The sequence below is a fragment of the Giraffa tippelskirchi genome, chromosome 5 (assembly GCF_054371585.1).
Source record: "Giraffa tippelskirchi isolate mGirTip1 chromosome 5, T2T-mGirTip1v1.2.pri, whole genome shotgun sequence".
In the NCBI taxonomy this organism is placed as follows: domain Eukaryota; kingdom Metazoa; phylum Chordata; class Mammalia; order Artiodactyla; family Giraffidae; genus Giraffa; species Giraffa tippelskirchi.
The window spans coordinates 4,485,880-4,504,689 of record NC_137279.1 but is presented as its reverse complement, the minus strand read 5'-3'; the positions used below and the strand labels follow the sequence as shown (position 1 = coordinate 4,504,689).

The 18,810-nt window shown below is 41.5% G+C and overlaps 1 protein-coding gene across 36 annotated transcripts in view; it reads right to left on the bottom strand.

The window, feature by feature from the left end:
• DENND1B (DENN domain containing 1B) overlaps positions 1 to 18,810 on the bottom strand; it is a 363,581-nt gene that overhangs the window by 87,160 nt on the left and 257,611 nt on the right. For 15 of the 36 annotated variants that reach the window (XR_014055159.1, XR_014055160.1, XR_014055164.1 and 12 more), the window contains 3 exons: positions 18,087 to 18,163; positions 16,927 to 17,143; positions 14,860 to 15,299 (listed from right to left, as the gene is read on the bottom strand). Coding sequence is in view for 9 of the 36 variants with exons in the window: in XM_081495284.1 (XP_081351410.1) it covers positions 14,860 to 15,299; positions 16,927 to 17,143; positions 18,087 to 18,163 (734 nt within the window). In the remaining 27 variants the exon portion in view is untranslated. Of the gene's footprint in view, positions 1 to 9,398; positions 11,752 to 12,304; positions 15,300 to 16,926; positions 17,144 to 18,086; positions 18,185 to 18,810 lie in introns of those variants that run through there. The other 21 variants (XR_014055157.1, XR_014055165.1, XR_014055158.1 and 18 more) reach the window with 7 other exon arrangements.

Here is an 18,810-nt window from a genome sequence, read left to right as displayed (position 1 = left end):
TTGCATATATTGAAGAATCCTTGCATCCCTAGAATAAATCTCACTTGATTGTGGTATATGATCCTTTTAATGTGCTGTTGGATTCTGTTTGCTAGTATTTTGTTGAGGATTTTGCATCTGTATCCTTCAGTGATATTGGTCTGTAGTTTTCTATAATTTTCTTTTTTTGTGATATCTTTGTCTGGTTTGGTTATTTGGGTGATGGTGGCCTTATAAGTGAAGTTTGGGAGTTTCCTTCCCTCTGCAATTTTTTGGAAGAGTCTGCAAAAGAGAGATGTTAGGTCTTCTATAAATGTTTGTTAGAACTTGCCCGTTAAGCCATCAGGTTTTGGACTTTTGTTTGTTGGAAGATTTTTAATTACTCTTTCAATTTCATTACTTGTGATTGGTCTGTTTATATTTTCTATTTCTTATTGGTTCAGTCTTGGGAGGTTGTACCTTTTATGATTTGTCCATTTCTTCCAGGTTATCCATTTTATTGGCATATAGTTACTTTTGGTAGTCCCGTATGACCCTGTGTATGTCTTCAGTGTCAGTTGTAATTTTTTTTATTTCTAATTTTATTGATTCAGATTTTCTCCTTTTCTTTCCCCTTGAGTCTGGCTTAAGTTTTATCAATTTTGTTTATTTGTTCAAAGAACTAACTTTTACTTTTATTGATATTTGCTATTGTTTTCTTTGTTTATATTTATTTCTGTTCTTTTACCATTTCTCTCCTTTCACTAACTTTGTGGATTCTTTGATCTTTCTCTGGTTGCATTAGGTGGAAGGGCCGATTGTTTGAGATTTTTCTTATTTCTTAAGGGAAGAATGAATTGCTATAAACTTCACTCTTAGAACTGCTTTTGCTGCATCCCATAGTTTTGGGTTGTCATGCTTTCATTGTCATTTGTTTCTACTTATTTTTTTAATTTCCTGTTTGATTTCCTCAGTGATCTCTTGGTTCTTTAGCAGCATATTATTTAGCCTCCATGTGTTTGTGTTTTTTTTTTTTTTATAGTTTTTCTCCCCTGTAATTGATTTCTAATCTCATAGTGTTGTTGATACAATTTCAGTTTTCTTGAGTTTACTGAGGCTTGAATCATGACCCAGGATGTGATCTGTCCCAAAGGATGTTTCATGTACACTTGAGAAGAAAGTGTATGCTGCTACTTTCAGGCTGACTATCTTATATAAATATCAATTAAGTCTATCTGGTCTATTGTGTCATTTAAAGCTTGTGTTTCCTTATTTATTTTCTATCTTGATGAGCTGTCCATTTGTGCAAATGGAATATTAAAGTCCCCCACACTATTATTGTGCTATTCTATGCTTGTCTGTTAGCATTTGCCTTATATATTGAGGTGTTCCTATAGTGGTGCATAAATACAATTGTTATATCTTATTCTTGGATTGATCCCTTGATTATTGTGTCATGACCTTCCTTGTCTCTTTTAACAATCTTGATGTTAAACTATTTCATCTGATGTGATAAGTGCAACTCAAGCTTTCTTTTTTTTTAGTTGAACATTTAAACAATTTATTTTTTATTTATTTATTTTTAGTTTATTTTTTTTAATAAATTTATTTATTTTAGTTTGGGGCTAATTACTTTACAATATTGTAATAGTTTTTGCCATACATTGACATGAATCAGCCATGGGTTTACATGTGTTCCCCTTCCTGGACCCCCACCCACCTCCCTCCCCATCCCATCCCTCTGGGTCATCCCATTGCCCCGGCCCTGAGCCCTTGTCTCATGCATCGAACATGGAATGGTGTTCTGTTTCACATATGATAATATACATGTTTCAATGCTATTCTCCCAGAACGTCCCACCCTCTCACCTTCTCCCTCAGAGTCCATAAAATTGTTCTATGCACCTGTGTCTCTTATTCTGTCTCGCATATAGGGTTATCGTTACCATCTTTCAAATTCCATATATATGCATTAGTATACTGTATTGTTGTTTTTCTTTCTGGCTTACTTCACTCTGTATAATGGGCTCCAGTTTCATCCATCTCAGTAGAACCGATTCAAATGTATTTTTTTAATGGCTGAGTAATATTCCATTGTGTATATGTACCACAGCTTCCTTATCCATTCGTCTGCTGATGGACATCTAGGTTGCTTCCATGTCCTGGCTATTGTAAACAGTGCTGCGATGAACATTGGGGTACACGCGTCTCTTTCAATTCTGGTTTCCTCGGTGTATATGCCCAGCAGTGGGATTGCTGGGTCATATGGCAGTTCTATTCCCAGTTTTTTAAGGAATCTCCACACTGTTCTCCATAGTGGCTGTACTAGTTTGCATTCCCACCAACAGTGTAAGAGGGTTCCCTTTTCTCCACACCCTCTCCAGCATTTATTGCTTGTAGACTTTTGGATAGCAAAACAATTTATTTTTAATCAAAGTTTAATTGCTTTATAATGCTTTCATTTACACTGTGTAACTACGTGAACCAGCTGTACGTATACTGAGCGACTAAGCACACACATATACCCACCCCCTCCTGTGCCTTCCTCCCATGCCCCAAGTCCCACCCCAGAGCTGTCCAGACTGCCCAGCACTACTCACTGAAGAGGCTTTCTTTTCTCTACTGTATATTCTTGCCTCCTGGGTCATAGATTAGGTGGCCATGGGTGTGGGGGTTTATCTCTGGGCTATCTGTCCTTTACCATTGATCTGCATTTCTGTTTCTGTACCAGTACTGTGATGTCTCGAATAATGTATCTTTGGAGTCTAGTTTGAAGTCAGGGAGCCTGACTTCTCCAGATCTGTTTTTCTTTCTCAAGATTGCTTTGGCTACCCTGGGTAATGGTGACATCATAGACTGTATTTGGAGAGTCCCTCCCTCTACAATTTTTTGAAGAGTTTTGAGAAGGAGAGGTGTTAGGTCTAACATAAATGTTTGATAGAATTTGCTTGTGAAGCCATAAGGTCCTGGACTTCTGTTGGAGGATTTTTAATTACTGTTTCAGTTTCATCACTTGTGATTGGTCTGTTTATATTTTCTAATACTTCCTGATTCATTTCTTCCAGGTTGTCCATTTTATTGGCATATATAGTAGTCTCTTATGATCCTTAGATCTGCAGTGACATTTGTGATTTCTCCTTTTTTTCTAGTTTTATTAGTTTATTAATTAATATTCTAGTTTTATTAATTGAGTCCTATCCAATTTTATTTTGAGTCTGGCTAAAGGCTTATCAATTTTATTTTCTCAGAGCCAACTTTTATTCTATTGGTATTTGTAACTTTTTCTTTTTTCTGTTTCATTTATTTCTGCTCCGATTTTTATGATTTCCTTTGTCAGTTAATTTAATTGAATTATAATTGCCTTACAATGTTGTGCTGGTTTCTGCAGGACAACAGCATGAATCAGCTCTAAGTATAGCAATATCCCCTCCCTCTTCAGCCACCCTCTCACCACTCCCCCAATCCCATCCTTCCAGGTTGTCACAGACCAGAGTTGAGCTCTGTGTCCCACTAGTTATCTATTTTAAACACTGCAGTGTATCTATGTCAACATTACTCTGTCTGCCTCACCCTCTCCTTTCCCCACTGTGTCCACAAGTTCATGCTCTACGTCTGTGTCTCCATTCCTTCCCCACAAATAGGCTCATCGGTACCATTTTTCTAGATTCCATAAACATGTGCTCTAGTATATGATATTTGTTTTTCTCTTTCTGACTTCACCATGTATGACACTCTAGGTTTATTCACATCACTACAAATGACCCAATTTTGTTCCTTTTTATGGCTGAGTAATATTCCACTGTATATACGTACCACAACTTCTTTATCCACTCATCTATCCATGGACACTGAGATTGCTTCCATGTCCTACCAGTAAACAGAGCTGCAATGCTGCAACACTGGGGTACATGGGTCTTCTTGAATTATGGTTTTCTCAGAATATATGTCCAGTAGTGGGATTGTTGAGTCATATCATAGTTTTATTCCTTGTCTTTTTAAGGAATCTTCATACTGTTCTCCATAGTGGTTGTATCACTTTACATTCCCTACAACAGGGTTCTCTTTTCTCCACATCTTCTACAGCATTTATTGTCTGTAGATTTTTTGATGGTGGCCATTCTAACTAGTGTGATGTGATACTTCATTGCAGTTTTGGTTTTTATTTCTCTCATAATGAGTGATGTTGAACATCTTTTCATGTGTTTGCCCATCTGTATGTCTTCTTTGGAGAAATGTCTGTTTAGGTCTTTTGCCCGTTTTTTGATTGGGTTGTCTTTCTGATATTGAGCAGCATGAGCTGCTTGTATATTTTGGATAGTAATCCTTTTTCAGTTGTTTTGTCTGCAATTATATTTCCCATTCTGAGGGCTGTCTTTTCATCTTGTTTATAGTTTCCTTTTGCTGTGCAAAAGCTTTTAATTAGATCCCATTTGTTTATTTTAGGTTTTGTTTCCTTAACTCCAGGATGGTGGGTCAAAGAAGATCTTGCAGTGATTCATGTCAAAGAGTGTTCTGTGTATTCCTCTACGAGTTTTACAGATTCTGGACTTACATGTAGGTCCATAACCCATTTTTTTTGTCCATCTTTGTGTATGGTGTTAGAGCATGTTCTAATTTCATTCTTTCACATGTAGCTACCCAGTGTTCCCAGTGCCACTTGTTGAAGAGGCTGTCTCTTTTCTCCATTGTATATTCCTGCCTCCTTTGTCAAAATAAGGGGCCCATAGGTGTGTGGATTTTTGAGGGGCTTTTTACCTTGTTTCACTGAACTGTATTTCTGTTTTTGTGCCCGTACCATATTATTTTGATCACTGAAGCGTTGTAGTATAATGTGAAGTCAGAAAAGTTTATTCCTCCAGCTCTGTTTTTCTTTCTCAAGATTGCTTTGGGTGTTTGGGTTTTTTTGTGTTTCCATACAAATTGTAAAAATTTTTTGTTCTAATTTTGTGAAAAATGTCATTAGAATTTGATGAGACTACACTGAATCTGTAGATTGTTTGGGGTAATTTAGTCATTATCACAATATTGATTCTTTAGATCCAAGAACATGGTATAGTTTCTCATTTGTCTTTGACTTCTTTCAGCAGTGCCTTCTAGTTGTCTAAATACAGGTCTTTTGTCTCCTCAAGTAGGTTTATTCTCAGGTATTTTATTTTTTTTGTTGCAGTGGTGAATGCATTTTTTCCCTTTTTTCTCTTTCTGGTTTTTCGTTGTTAGTGTATAGGAAGGCAAGGGGTTTCTGTGCTGTAATTTTGCATCCTGCAGCTTGACAAAATCATTGATGAGCTCTAGTAGTTTTCTGGCAGCATCTATGCACAATATCATGTCATCTGCACAGTGACAGTTTTACTTCTTCTCTTCCAGTCTGGATTCCTCTTCTTTTTCTTCTCATTGCTGTGGCTAGGACTTCCAATACTGTGTTGAATAACAGTGGCAAAGAGTGGGCGCCCTTGTCTTGTTCTTGATCTTAGAGGAAACGCTTTCAGTTCTTCACCATTGAGAAGAATGTTTGCCATGTGTTTGTCGCATACGGCCTCTCTCATGTTGAGGTAGGTTCCCTCTTTGCCTACTCTCTGGCGAGTTCTTTTCATAAATAGGTATTGAATTGTGTCAAAAGCTTTTTCTGTATCTGAGATTATGTTTTTTATTCTTCAATTGGTTAATATTGTGTATCACATTGATTGATTGGCATATATTGAAGAATCCCTGGGATAAATTCCACTTGATGGAATTTATCATGGTGTCTGATTCTTCTAATGTATTGATGTTGGATTCTGTTTGCTGGTAGATTTTGTTGTAGATTTTTGCATCTATGTTCATCTGTGATATTAGTCCATAATTTTTTCATTTTGTGATGTCTTTGTCTGGTTTTGGAATCAGAGTGATAGTGGCCTCCTAGAATGAATTTGGGAGTTTTCCTCCCTCTGCAATTTTTTGAAACTGAGAAGGACAGGTGTTAGGTCTTCTGTAAATGTTGGATAGAATTTGCTTGTGAAGCCATTTGGCCATGGACTTTTGTGTGTTGGGAGATTTTTTTAATCAGTTTTGATTTCAGCACATGTGATTGGTCTACTCATGTCTTCTATTTCTTCTTGGTTCAGTTTTGGAGGATTGTACTTTTCTAAGAAATTGTCCATTTCTTCCAGGCTGTCCATTTTATTGGCATATAGTTGCTCATAGTAGTCTGTTATGATCCTTTGTATGTCTGTTAAGCTCTTTTTCACTTCTAATTTATTGATTTGAGTCTTCTCCCTTTTTTTCTTGATTTGTCTCACTAAAGTGTTATCAGTTTTATCTTCTCTAAATACCAGTTTTTACTTTTATTGATTTTTTCCATTGTTTCTTTTTCATTTATTTTGCTCTGGTCTTTATCTGTCACTGCTTCCACCTTCCCCCATCTATTTGCCAGGAAGTGATGGGACTGGACGTCACGATCTTAGTTTTTTGAATGTTGTGTGTCAAGACAGTTTTTTCACTCTCCTCCTTCACACTCATCAAGAGGCTCTTTAGTTCCTCTTCATTTTCTGTCAGTAGGGTGGTTTCATCTGCATATCTGAGTTGTTGATATTTTTCCTGGCAATCTTGATAGCAGTATTTTAATTTTCAACAGATTTACTTACAGCTTATATGAGTGTAAGCAAAGCAACTTGAAAATCCTTTCATAACCTTGAAATCGAAATGCTCAGGAACCTTTCACTCACCTTACAGATGATGGTTAAAAAATCAGTATTAATCCTCCACAATAACCTCCAAGAATAGTGATCCTTTATTTTCATACAGTATGTTCTTTTGCTGTATGTGTATGATCACCATATGTTAAATATAATTATTATTGATGAGAAATAATTTTAATTTGCTGTAGTTTTTTTTTAAGGACAAGTTTCAAGCATCTATCAATTATCCTTTTCTTAGAAATTCATATGGTTTTCTAACAGTTTGCCATTAAGCTTATCTCTTTTGTAGGAAGCCTGTAATATAAAACAGAGCACTTCTTAACATCTGTTTCACAAATTGAGATTTTTGCCTAATGGGTTGTATCCAATTCAGACATTTATAAAATCTCTGAAAACTAAGCTCTTAATTTATTTAAGTTTTTATTTTGGAGGAAACTGGATAAAATACTGAGTGAATACAATCAGTGTATTTTGATATTCCAATCTGAGTCTTCAAATTAGAAACTGCAATTATAAAAAGTAATTTGTAAATTTGAAAAACATTGCTCTGATGTTTAAATGGTGTTACTACAAAACACCATGAATATGAAACAGTCATCATTTTTTAAAGTAGGTTTGATTTTAAAGTTAGAAAACGGAAGAGTAAGAAGTTTGTCTTGAATGCTGGTTCTTAAACGTGAGCAAAAATGTTGAAGTAGCAGATAAACGTGGAGATTCCGAGAAGGACATTGAGGTGTTCTCGAAACCCTTACATGTCAATAACAGGGGCTCCACAATAAGAAATTCACGGTGTGCCTTTCCTTGTCCTCAGCGATGCTCAGTCAGCGGGTGTCCCCTTAGTTACCATGCACAGTCAAGGTGGTGCTCACCCATCGCTCTCACAAGGGTAAACAAAACCAAGAGGAAGGAAGGGGGAAGAGGAGGGAAAGGTATCACAGAGAACATGTGCACACAACAAAGATGAGCGGAAACTGAATTATGTGAGCTGGGGAGGCAGAGGGGGCAATTAATTCATACCACCTTCCAGAAAGATACCACGTACTCAAAGTTAAAACTTCCCCAGTGCATTTTGTCAAGAAGGCTTGTCTTAATACTCGCAGGAGACAATGTGTGTTAGGCATGCCACCTTAATTTCCATCCTGTGTTCCTGCCCCGCAGCATGAAGCTGGATCCCCGTCAGCCTCCTGTCCCAGCCACGCCGCCTGCTGCTACGCAACACGGAGGCTACCACTTGCCTCCCCGGTTCCTCAGTTCCTTCCTGCCTACAAAGGACTAACCACAGCATCTACTCCAGAAACCCTTGGAGCACCGTCCAGGTTTGTTTTCTTCATCCTTTTGTAAACTGCATTGCTGGTTCTACTGAAGAGGTAGGTTTGAGAGCCACTGGATTCTATAAAATGTAAGATGTTTCTAGTTCTGGTTTATGGTTTTATGCTCTGAACACCCATTCATTCAAATGAAATCAGATACTTAGGCATGTTTTCTCTCAAATTGCAGTTGTCCTTTGGTACACAGTGGCCGAGGGCAAGAGTTGGTCTTAGGATCACAGCCTCGCCCACCAAATCCAAGGATTCTCAAGTCCCTCATGTAAAATGATGTGGTAGTCCCGTATAACCTGTGCATATCCCCTGTGTACTTGAGTCTCTAGATTTCCTATAATACCTAATTCAGTGAAAGTGCCTTGTAAATAGTTGCCAGTGGGGGAAACATTTAATTTTTGCTTTTTGGAACTTTCTTGAATTAGTATTTTTAGTCTGGGTTGGTTGGACCTGTGGTTATGGATGCATGGATACAGAGGGCTGACTGTATGTGGCAGCTGCAATGTACACAAAGGTTTCTTGACATTACAAATTCATTCTAACGACAGATACTTACTTCTATTTTAAATAGAGGAATATTCAGGGAAATCAGGGGACAGGACCAAACCAATGGCAGAACTTGGGGAAGGTCTGAATTCACCCGGAAACATCCATAGTACACTATTTAATTTTTACCCTATTAATACTGTATTTTCCATAAATGTGTCAAGTTTTGTGTGTTCTCTAATTCATTGTCACTTCTAGTCATAGGAGATTCTCACTCATGGCAAAATAATACTCTGAAAAGAACTCTCTCATTTTCACATAAGGAAGATCCAGCCAGGTTTCTGTATCTGCATCTGTAAAATTAAAATTGCATCATTTTTCTCAAGACACTGAGAGAGGCCCTGAGATCAGCCTCTGTGATGGCAGCAGGCACAGCATTAAAAATTAAAAATCCATCCAAGTTAGCTACAGCTTAGGATTTCAAGGATACTTTGTTTTCTCAAGGGCAGACCTTTGCTTCTGTGCAAAGTTCAGCATATCATTCCCAGAAATTCTGCACCCAAGGGAAACTTTGTGCTTAATTCAAGTTTGACTTTTGCTCTAGGTGGGCCCTGGAGAGCCCCTGGAAATCAGCACACCTTCCCTGGCTGGGGAGCGCTGTTGACACACTCTACCTCCTGTCTGTCCGTCCACAGCTCTTACATGAAGGTCAGTAAGTCCTTGTCTGGCCTGGCTGCTAGCCCTGCTCTGCTGACCTTACTGACACTGACGTACCGCTCCTGTCATTTCTGAGCCTGATGAAGTTGGCTGCCCAGACGTGAGACACTGGGCGCCTCCCTCCCCAGCAGACCCACCGGAAGGGCTTAGGCCTGGGTTTACGCTGCAGGGGTCCTTGTGACAGTTCACCGAGAACTCTGAGGGGAGAGCTGGCCAGTCATTACAGAAGAGTCACCACCGGGCAGTTTTGATTATGACCAACTTTATTTGCAACCTGCATTGTTGGGCACTTCATGGCAATGTGTTGTTCATTCAATATTGACTTTTGCATATATTTTTAAATCCCCCAAACAATACTTTTACACAGAGTCCTCCCGACAGTAGTCAACGTCAGAGATGATTTATCCTGTAGCCTCAAGGATGCGAGGACGACAGCACGCGTCTCGATGACGGGCAGGTGCACTCAGGTGCGTCATCACGCCTAGCACAAGGCTCAAACGTTTCAGTCCCTCCAGACAGTTATTTGTTTAAAGTAAGAGAAATAAGCTTTGGAAAAGTTCAGTTTTTAACCTCACGTGTACCTTTTGTGGAAAAAAGCTTCTTGCATTTTAAACTGTAGATGTATGCAGTTCACATTTGTTTGCTTTAAGTACTAAATCGGAACAGATTCAAGAAATCTTATTTTTTATATATGATTATTCAGTGGTTCTCAGAGTAACCACAGGGAAACCAGATCATCTGGAGGATGGTGACTCAATACACGTGGTGCATCCAGGATGCACAGAGTCACATTTTGTCCTGGAAGTTGTGTAATATATCAAAGGGCAGAGGTGTCAACCTACCTCAACAGGGCTCTCTTCTGAGACATGGAGTAACACAGAGACGAAGAGGCTCAGAGGTTTATCGTATCAAAGAGGTAATCATTTGTGACTTAGCAATCCTTTATAATAAGACTGCTATAGTTTAAATTACTTCATTTCAGTCTGCTTTGAGAAGATAGAGCTTTCTGGATAGAAAGCGTCTGCTTAAGTTTGCTGTTCGGTACCTTGTTCTGTTTTTTTTTTGGTACGTTTGCATGTCGCATCCAGAGCTACAGATTTTCCACAGTGCTTTTCTGCCTCATTCAAGTATAATAAAAAGTAGAAATCTATAGAAGCTCTAAGGTTAAACAAACTGTACATTATACAAAAATTAACTTAATTTACAGTCAAAAAGTATTGGCAATGCCCTTTATAAATCTTACCAGAGATGCATCACAAAGAATATTACAGTCGACATAACAGTTTGTCATCACCATACAAATGCCATCTCAGTTTACGTGGTCCAGAACCGAGCATTTGTGAAATGTACAAATGAAGAATCAGCATTTTGCACTATTTACATTTCTTTCAAAGTAACAGCATTGTCAATAGTAATCTACGGTTCAGAATTCTCTTATTGCATATTCATCGTTGCTGAGGCAGTTATGATATAATAATGCAATATTCATAATTATTTTAAATAAAAACATCTCTCCTGCCAACAGTAAAAAGTTTTTTCCCAAAATAACATGGAACATTGCTACATACAATTTTACACAAATACTGAAAAACATGACCTTAAGGCATCTGCTTGAAAAGCAGATGGGCATATTTATATGAACTAAATTATGCAAGAAAAAAAATATTGCACAAAATCCTATATTATTTTCAAGATAAAATATGCTTCTTTCTAAATACACATAATTCCCTATCTTGACCAAATCAAAACGTTGACTGATTTGCTCAAAAGAACTCTGCCTCTTAAACGAGATTTACGAAACAGACACTAACAAATTCCTGGGCTAGACAGAGGAAAGACATCAATGCGACAGGGTTGGTATAAAGCCATCTCCTGTGTGAAGAAGTGCTTTGGGGGAATTAGGTTTGAGGTTCATTTTACATCCTTTAGTTTATGTTCAGATCTACAGCTATCCATCGAGAACCAGGATCTTGTATGTGAAACAAAATGGAATTCACATTAGAAAATTTTTTCATGAAAATAACCTTTTCCTGAAAATCCAGATATTCTAGAAAAAGAAGGAAGATCTACTAATTATGAGGTCAGTTTTTTTTTCCTCTTCACCTTATTTCAGAAATGATGAATTCATTAGAATTCCTGGGTCTTGTCTGTTAGGATACAAGTACAGACTCCACAGCAGCACTGTTGCAGACAGCTTTCAAGTGTGTGGGGTGCGGGGGAAGTGTTTGCAGAGAATGCTGTTATCAGGGTAAAGACAGCAAAAACTCCTTGCCATCAACAGGTGTCCACATGCTCAGTTCATCCTGAACGGAGTGGAGGGTGGTCCAGGTGGTCCCGAGGGGCCGCGTTCAGCACCAAGCCTCGCTGCCTGGTTACAGGGGAGCAGGCGGTACTGGACAGCCAGCTGGACGAGAACACGCGGCTTCCCAGAGCCTCCGAATCTGTCCTTTCAGAGCAGGTCTCCTAGACAGCAGCATTCTTGCCCGTCGTATAACAGCAGAGAAAGATGGTACAGTGGTTCTGGATTTAGAGCATGTTTTAGTTTAAGCAGCTTTAAAAGGCTTTTTTTTTGGTGGTAGAATCTTGGCTGAATAATTCCTAAGCAAAATATATTATCATCATTGTTATTATTAACAGATTTGCAATTCCTTTTCCTTTTAATTAGCTCCTGCACAGCAGGGACTAGGCCAATTCTTTTATACCTTGCCCATGAACAGTACCAAGAGTTGATAAATATTTCTTAAACAAATGAGTTGTTAATTTTTAATCAGAGAAATAATCATGCTATATTTTGGTGCCTTTCTAAAATATGCTAAAGTAGGTAGCCATTAAAATATACCACTTAACAACACCTAATGAACCAACAGTTCCTACATTCACGTGGGACTCTGCTATCCCCTGAAATACCGTGGATGCAACACCTCAGGGGTGAAGATAGAGTGGGTTTGGGGAGCACGGTGACTGTCCAGAGGCTGTATAAAGACAGGCCCCAGAACCAAAGGTCTGACTTGTTTATACAGTTCCGCGTAGGACAGGTGTTGCTCCTTCGGGGGAAAAAATTCAAACAGCAGGGGAGTTTACACATAATAGAAAATATTGTCTAGTTATAATAGAAAATATGAACATAGTGAGGAAAGAGATAAGAACTCACCTTAATGTCCCTTCATTCTCCCTATAGCCACGGGGAAGTCTAGTCTCAGAGCAGACTTTGAATACTTGCTGAGTTTTTGTTTTTCATGTGGACTGTCAGAGCTGATTTTGTATGTTAAGATAAGGCACAAGTCCAGCTTGAAATACCTTAACACGGATGTGATCTGTTGGTGGGTGACTGGCCTCACCACACGCCACGGTCAGACATCTGGGGAGGTGACTAAGAGAATAACTCACATTTCTGAGGCTCTGAAGCTTATTGAGCAAATGGACTAAATCCCAGATTCTGTCAAGGCTATACTCACAATGATCCCATTCTCCATAGGGAGAACTCTGAAGGAAAAAATGCCTCATTCTAGTATTCGTAGTCAAGGGCTACTTTACATTCTTTCCAAAGATTATGAAAAATATTTGCCCAGCAGATTGACAACCAGAGTGACAGTTTTTCCTTCTCATTTAAAATAGCTCTTCTGATAAATGGACTTTTTTATATACTTAAATAAAATCGAATTTTGTAATGAGTATATAAAGGCAAAATTTAACAAGTACCTCGAATCTTGCTTTGGTGTTAAAAAAGATTGCAGACTTTTCCCCTTAATACTTAGAGTTCACCCTTATAAGGAAAACAAGATCTGTCTTCCTGCATAAACATGAATGAATAACTGTCCTCCCAAAATATATCCATTTAATGGATTTTGGAATCTACCTTAAAAAAGAAAACCTTGGTCATTTTCTTAAAATTAAAGACTGATCTGAATAAGTATTTTAAGCAACGTTTTTAACAAAGCCTCTTCCAGGATCTTAACTGAAAATTAAATTCTTATTTTAGTAAATATTCTAGAACACAGTTTTGATGGGAGTTCTTGACTGCCTTGTCAAACCTTTCCTAAAATGATAAATTAAGAAAATAATCATGATTGGGGATGCGTAGAGTACATATACTGAACAAGTGAACCACCAATGAACCACAACATTACTGTTGTTTTTCCCTGATTGTTCCTATCAGTCTAGCCAATCATGAAGCAATCAACATGCAATTCTTTCTCAGGAGAACTTTCAAGTGTGACAGTGAACTTGAGGGAGGAGAGACCATGTCCCTGCAGAAGAATTCCAAGTAACGTGTGTGGATACCACGCGTCCAAGACTGGACGCACAAGCCCCACGCCTCGGGGAGGCCGTGAGTGGTGGCTCCTCCCAGAGAAGGCAGGAGCACCGGGAGGGAAGGAGCGGCTTTCCAGGAGGACGAGCAGCAACGTTCGCAAACCCCAGGGGCAGGCTGGGATGATGGAGATGGCCCTTTTCTGCCGTGAGCCCCTCCCTGAGACCCACAGCCCCACCACGACCATGAGAAAAACACTGGACGGGTCCAGCGGCGGCGCATCCTACAGCAGACCTGACCTGTCCTCGGGACCGCCCAGGTCGTCAAAGACCAGGAGGGTCGAGAGACGGTCATGTCCAAGAGGAGCCTGAGGAGAGGTGGCAGCCATGGGTAAGGCGGCCCAGGGTGGGATCCCGGGACAGAAACAGGCTGTTAGGGGAGAACCGAGGAAATCTGCGTGCAGCATGGCTCATGAACTGTGAAGACGTACTGCACGGATACAGGACCTTAAACACCGTGGACATGCTGAGCGGAGAGACACGGGGATGCTGCCTTTGCTCTGCACGGGGCCTATAGCTCTAACACTTGCAAAATATCAAGTCAGTTACTTTAGCGTAAGTCTGAGATGTCCTGAAGCGTTCTGATAGAGAATTATTAGGGGAAAAACAGGAACATTTTTCTACTAGGACACTTTGTTTCATCTGGCTTTCTGGGGTGACTCCTAGTTAGCGAAGGCAAAAAGAGGCTGTGAAGAAATTTAAAGTGTCGTTTGTAAACAGCAGTCATTACTTTCACATTGTAATTCAGCACTTCATGTATTTCGCTGAGTGACAGGTATGTCTGTACCTTTATACTTTTTGGAAAACATGGCTGCAGTGTCCACAAGAGAGCTTTTTAAGTTTGAAAAAATGAATTCTGTCCTTGATTTGATGAATCGAAAAAGGCATTATTGCTCTGCAGAACACATAACTTATCTTTCAGAATTTACATGGAATCCCATAAATTAGGTAAGTATGCTTAATATAGGCTTAAGATTAAGGCAATTAGTGGGTCAACAGTTTCAGGCTAGTTCTGATAGGTTTTGATATCTTGGCCAGGTCATGCTCAACCAGGTTAGTACAGTAGCTACTGGTTATGTGCAAGGGTTAGTTGCATATTTAGTTTAAATAAGTGGCGTTAAGCACCAAACACTGGGCAATCGGATGCTCAATATATACTTTCAACATACATACATACAAACTCGTACCTGACTGAAGAGCACAGTAGAATTAGCTTTACATTTAAAAATCAATGGATCGTCGACACACCACAAGAGGAAAGCGCGGCGGGGGCAGTGTCCCGAATGAAAAGCAACTTCAGACACAAGGAAGAGTCGCCTTTCTGCCCACTCCTGGTTTAGGACAAGGGGTGCGTGGAAGGCTGGGTGTGAGCGACGGGCGCTTCCTTGGTTGACTTACGCTTGGTTGCCGCTTGCCCTCCCTCCTGAGATGTGCAGGTCTTGCTGGAGAGCAGACGTGGTGTGACACAAAGACACCACCTCCTGAAGCAGCCCCGACCCTCCTGCGGTCTCTGGGGCTTCCTTCCCTTCTTTCTCCCAGGGGACGCACGTGGACAGGCGCCGGCCCAGGCCGGGCTCCGGCGGGTCGCCCGCAGTCGGGCTTGGCGTTTCCTTCCTCTCTGGAGGGGGCGCTCCGGCGCCCGGAGCGGGGCCCGCCTCCTCCTCCAGGATGAACAGCGCGTCGGCGCCCGCGCCGGAGGACAGCCGCTTCCTGGGCGAGGGGGGCAGCTGCCGGCCGAGCAGGGCGCTGTCGTCCTGGCCCCGGTGCCACCCGGCCTGGTCCCCGGAGCCGCCGCACAGCAGGGCCAGGCTGCCTTCGCTGGGAGCGCTGGATTTGTTCTGAGGAAAAACGACACGTTTAGAAGAAGCGGAGGGAACCGGCGGCGTTACCGCAGCGACATTCTTCTCCCACTCTGACATCGCTCTCGGGCCAGGTTGGGGACTCGAAGTCCCTCTCGGAGGAGACACAGAGCGACGGTGGGTTCGGAACACCGCCCACGGCCCAGGGCTCCGACGGGCACGTGCAGCTGTCACCTGCGGAGCTCAACCCGGGTGGTGAGTGTCGGCGAGGATGTGGAGAAGAGGGTGGGAGTGTAAACTGATGCGGCCGCGGTGGACATCGGCGTGGACCGGCCTCAAGACATTAAAAACAGGACTCTGATGTGCTGCAGCAAGACGCAGTACCCCCACATGCGGGTGTGTGTCCACGTGTTCACTGCAGCACTGCTCACAGTACAGGGAAGCTGGTGAACAGCTAAATGTCACTGACAGGTGAATGGATAAAGAAAGTGCGCTGTAAACATCACTCACCTTTTTAAAAAGAGGAGATTCTGCCATTTGGGATAACATGGATGCTGCTAGTGGCTCAGACAGTAAAGAATCTGCCTGCAGTGCAGGTGACCCAGGTACATCCCTGGGTTGGGAAGATCCCCTGGAAAGGGAATGGTAACCCACTCCAGTATTCCTGCCTGGAGAATCCCATGGACAGAGGAGCCTGGTGCGCTATAGCCCGTGGGGTCACAAAGAGCTGGACATGATTGAGTGACTGACATCAGTAAAACCAAGGTAAAGAAAACACCAAGGATGGACCTGGAGGGCACTGCACTAAGTGAAGTCAGTCAGGACACAAATACCGCATGATCTCACTTCTCTGTGGAATCAAGTCAAGCTCATAGGTGTGGAGGGCAGAATGTGGGGGGCGGAGCAGGAAGGCCAGGGTTCATCGTGTGGGTGGCAAAGCTGAGGACCTAGCGTGCAGCACGCAGACCGCACTGCTTTGCAAAGAAGGCAGGTCTCAAGTACTCTGGCTTCAAAGAAGAGGAAAGAAAAGTAAACTTGGTGAGGTAAGGGATGGCTAATTAGCTTGACTGTGGCCAGCACTTCACAGTGTATGGGCAAACATCAAATTGTACATCTCAGATGTATACAACTTCTGGCATTATACTACAAAAAAGCTGAGAAATAAAAAGGATTTGCAAAAAAATCCTACCAAACAACTCGCAAACTTATTATAATCAATGCCAAGATCTGGAATTATTACAGTCACAACAGGGTAGAAATTACTTCCACCTCGCTCGTGTTTTAATCTAGTTCAAGCTGCTTAAAGTCATATTCATTTCTGAAGCAACACAGTGAAACATTACTTGAATTCATACCCTTACTAAAATGTTGTGAAGAGCCAAAAAATACAGGAAAAACATGGGAACATTTCACATATGAAAATTCCCCGAGAAAGATAACTATAAAATTAGGTTGTAGGGAAATAATACTGCTTGACAAAATAATTTCAGTTAATGATGAGAAACACCAGCATTTGATAAAGGGGAAAATACTGGAATTCTGTTATAGAAATCATGTCTTAATGATTAACTCTTACGATATTTTTGGAGTTTTGACACTTCACGTCAGCCAGCACAGTGAGGTGAGACAGTGTTCATTTAATGTTCTGGGCTGGAAACTGACTCACCGTGGGCTTGTAGTCTATCTCATCCATCGATCTGAAGAAGTCCAGGCTCTTGGCCACCGCCAGCTTCCCCTGGTCCGAGCTGTGTGTGCTCAGCGTGTCCAGGATCTCGCCCAGCAAGTCCATCTCACCTGGGGAAGGAGCCTTTGCTCTTGTTTCAAATGAGTCGTCACTCTCGTAGAAGTAAGCAGAAGCCTCTTCTCCGTCCTCAGAGGACAACCTGGAGGAGAACAGGACAGACGCTGGTGGTGCCGTGACCCGAACGCTATCCACAAGCGACCTGTCCCCGACTACCGTCAGCCAACGAGGGAGATTTCAAACCCATGCGATACTTCTGTGGAGGGACAGGAGAGTGAATAACTGCTTTCCGGCCGGACTCTTTATAGTGATGCGCACACCAACTCAAACACCGGAAGTCTCGAGTGTGTGCACTGAGAACAAACGGAAGTTTACGGTCCCTCACCCACCTAGACACACAAGCAGGGCTTCTCACAGTCTGATTCTGGGGGGTGTGGGGGCAACAGCCCTAGAAATACCAGACTGAACACCTGGGACTTCCTACATTCTGAGTTCACTTTCAGTACTTTTGTATGGTTTTCCTTTCTTTACTCACCTGTTTTGGAGAATGCATATTCCTTTATGTAAATAAAGATATACTTAATGGGAAAAAAAGTTGATTCTGTCATCCCCAAATAGCTTAAAATTGTTTTAAAAGTTCAACACATACTACTATTATTTCCCTTGTTTTTTGTTAAAGTTAATTCTTACCACTTTCATGAAATTTTCCTCTTCTGATGCCTCCCATGGACTCAGGTCCCGTCACCCCTCCCCCAGATCTGGTTTGTTTCAATTAACTCCTTCCAACTGTCCTGATGTTCACCTGCCCCTCTTCAGTCGGAGGGGAGGAGTGGGCTTCTGATTCCCCTTGAACACTATCCCGGGTGTTTCTGCAGACATCACTGCTTCCCAGGAACAAGTTATTTCAGGCCTATCTTGCTTTCCCATCTCAAGATTCGTCCCCTGTGAGCCTCCCACAAGCCCTGGTTCCTCCTGCTGAAGACGAGACCGGGGGGAGCAGAGCCTTTTCTCCAGGTGCACGCGCTCTGAAATATCTCTCGCCACCTAGGGCTTCGGCCGAACAGAACACGCAACCCACGACTTACTTGCTGGCTCTCTCAGCGTCCTCCTCATCGTCAGCATCTGGGGCTCCGTCCAGGCTCTTCAGAGGCCTGAGGCGTGGCTGCAGAGAGGGGTCAACACACTGGCGTGAGGAGTGAAGATACTTTAAATACTAAATACTCTCAGAAACTTTAAACAGCAATTTGTTACAATAAGGAATACTTTTTAAAGACATACGCATTCAGGGCTTTTGAATATTACCTAGTAATAATACCAGGCAATATTGATCGGAATGCTTTCTCGCACCTCGAACCAATCAACAAAGTCCCTGGGCTGAGTATATCAACACTTCTGTCCAGTCTGTCAGTCCCTGGTTTAGAAACCCTTGATTTACAGTCACTGCACCAAGCACTCAGCCTCCACTTTCTATAATAATCAAACTCGCAGGCTTCTTACCACACTCGCCCTCACACCCAGTGTTTTACAGCAGCGCTTCTCAATCCCGAATGTGTGTCAGAGTCTCTCGGAGATGGTAAAGGTGTAGGTTCTGCGTTTCTGCATCTCTAACAAACTCTTCGGTGAGTTTGGTGCTGTTGGGTCTGGCGATCACACTCTCAAGAGCAAGGTTTTGAACCAAGTCCAGGAAAACCTGTCGTTTCATCTGTAAATACTTCACTATGTATCTTAAAAGGTATTTTTTAGCATTACCAAAGTATCATGATCACACATAGTTACTAATAATTATTTAGTATCTCACATTCCCTTATT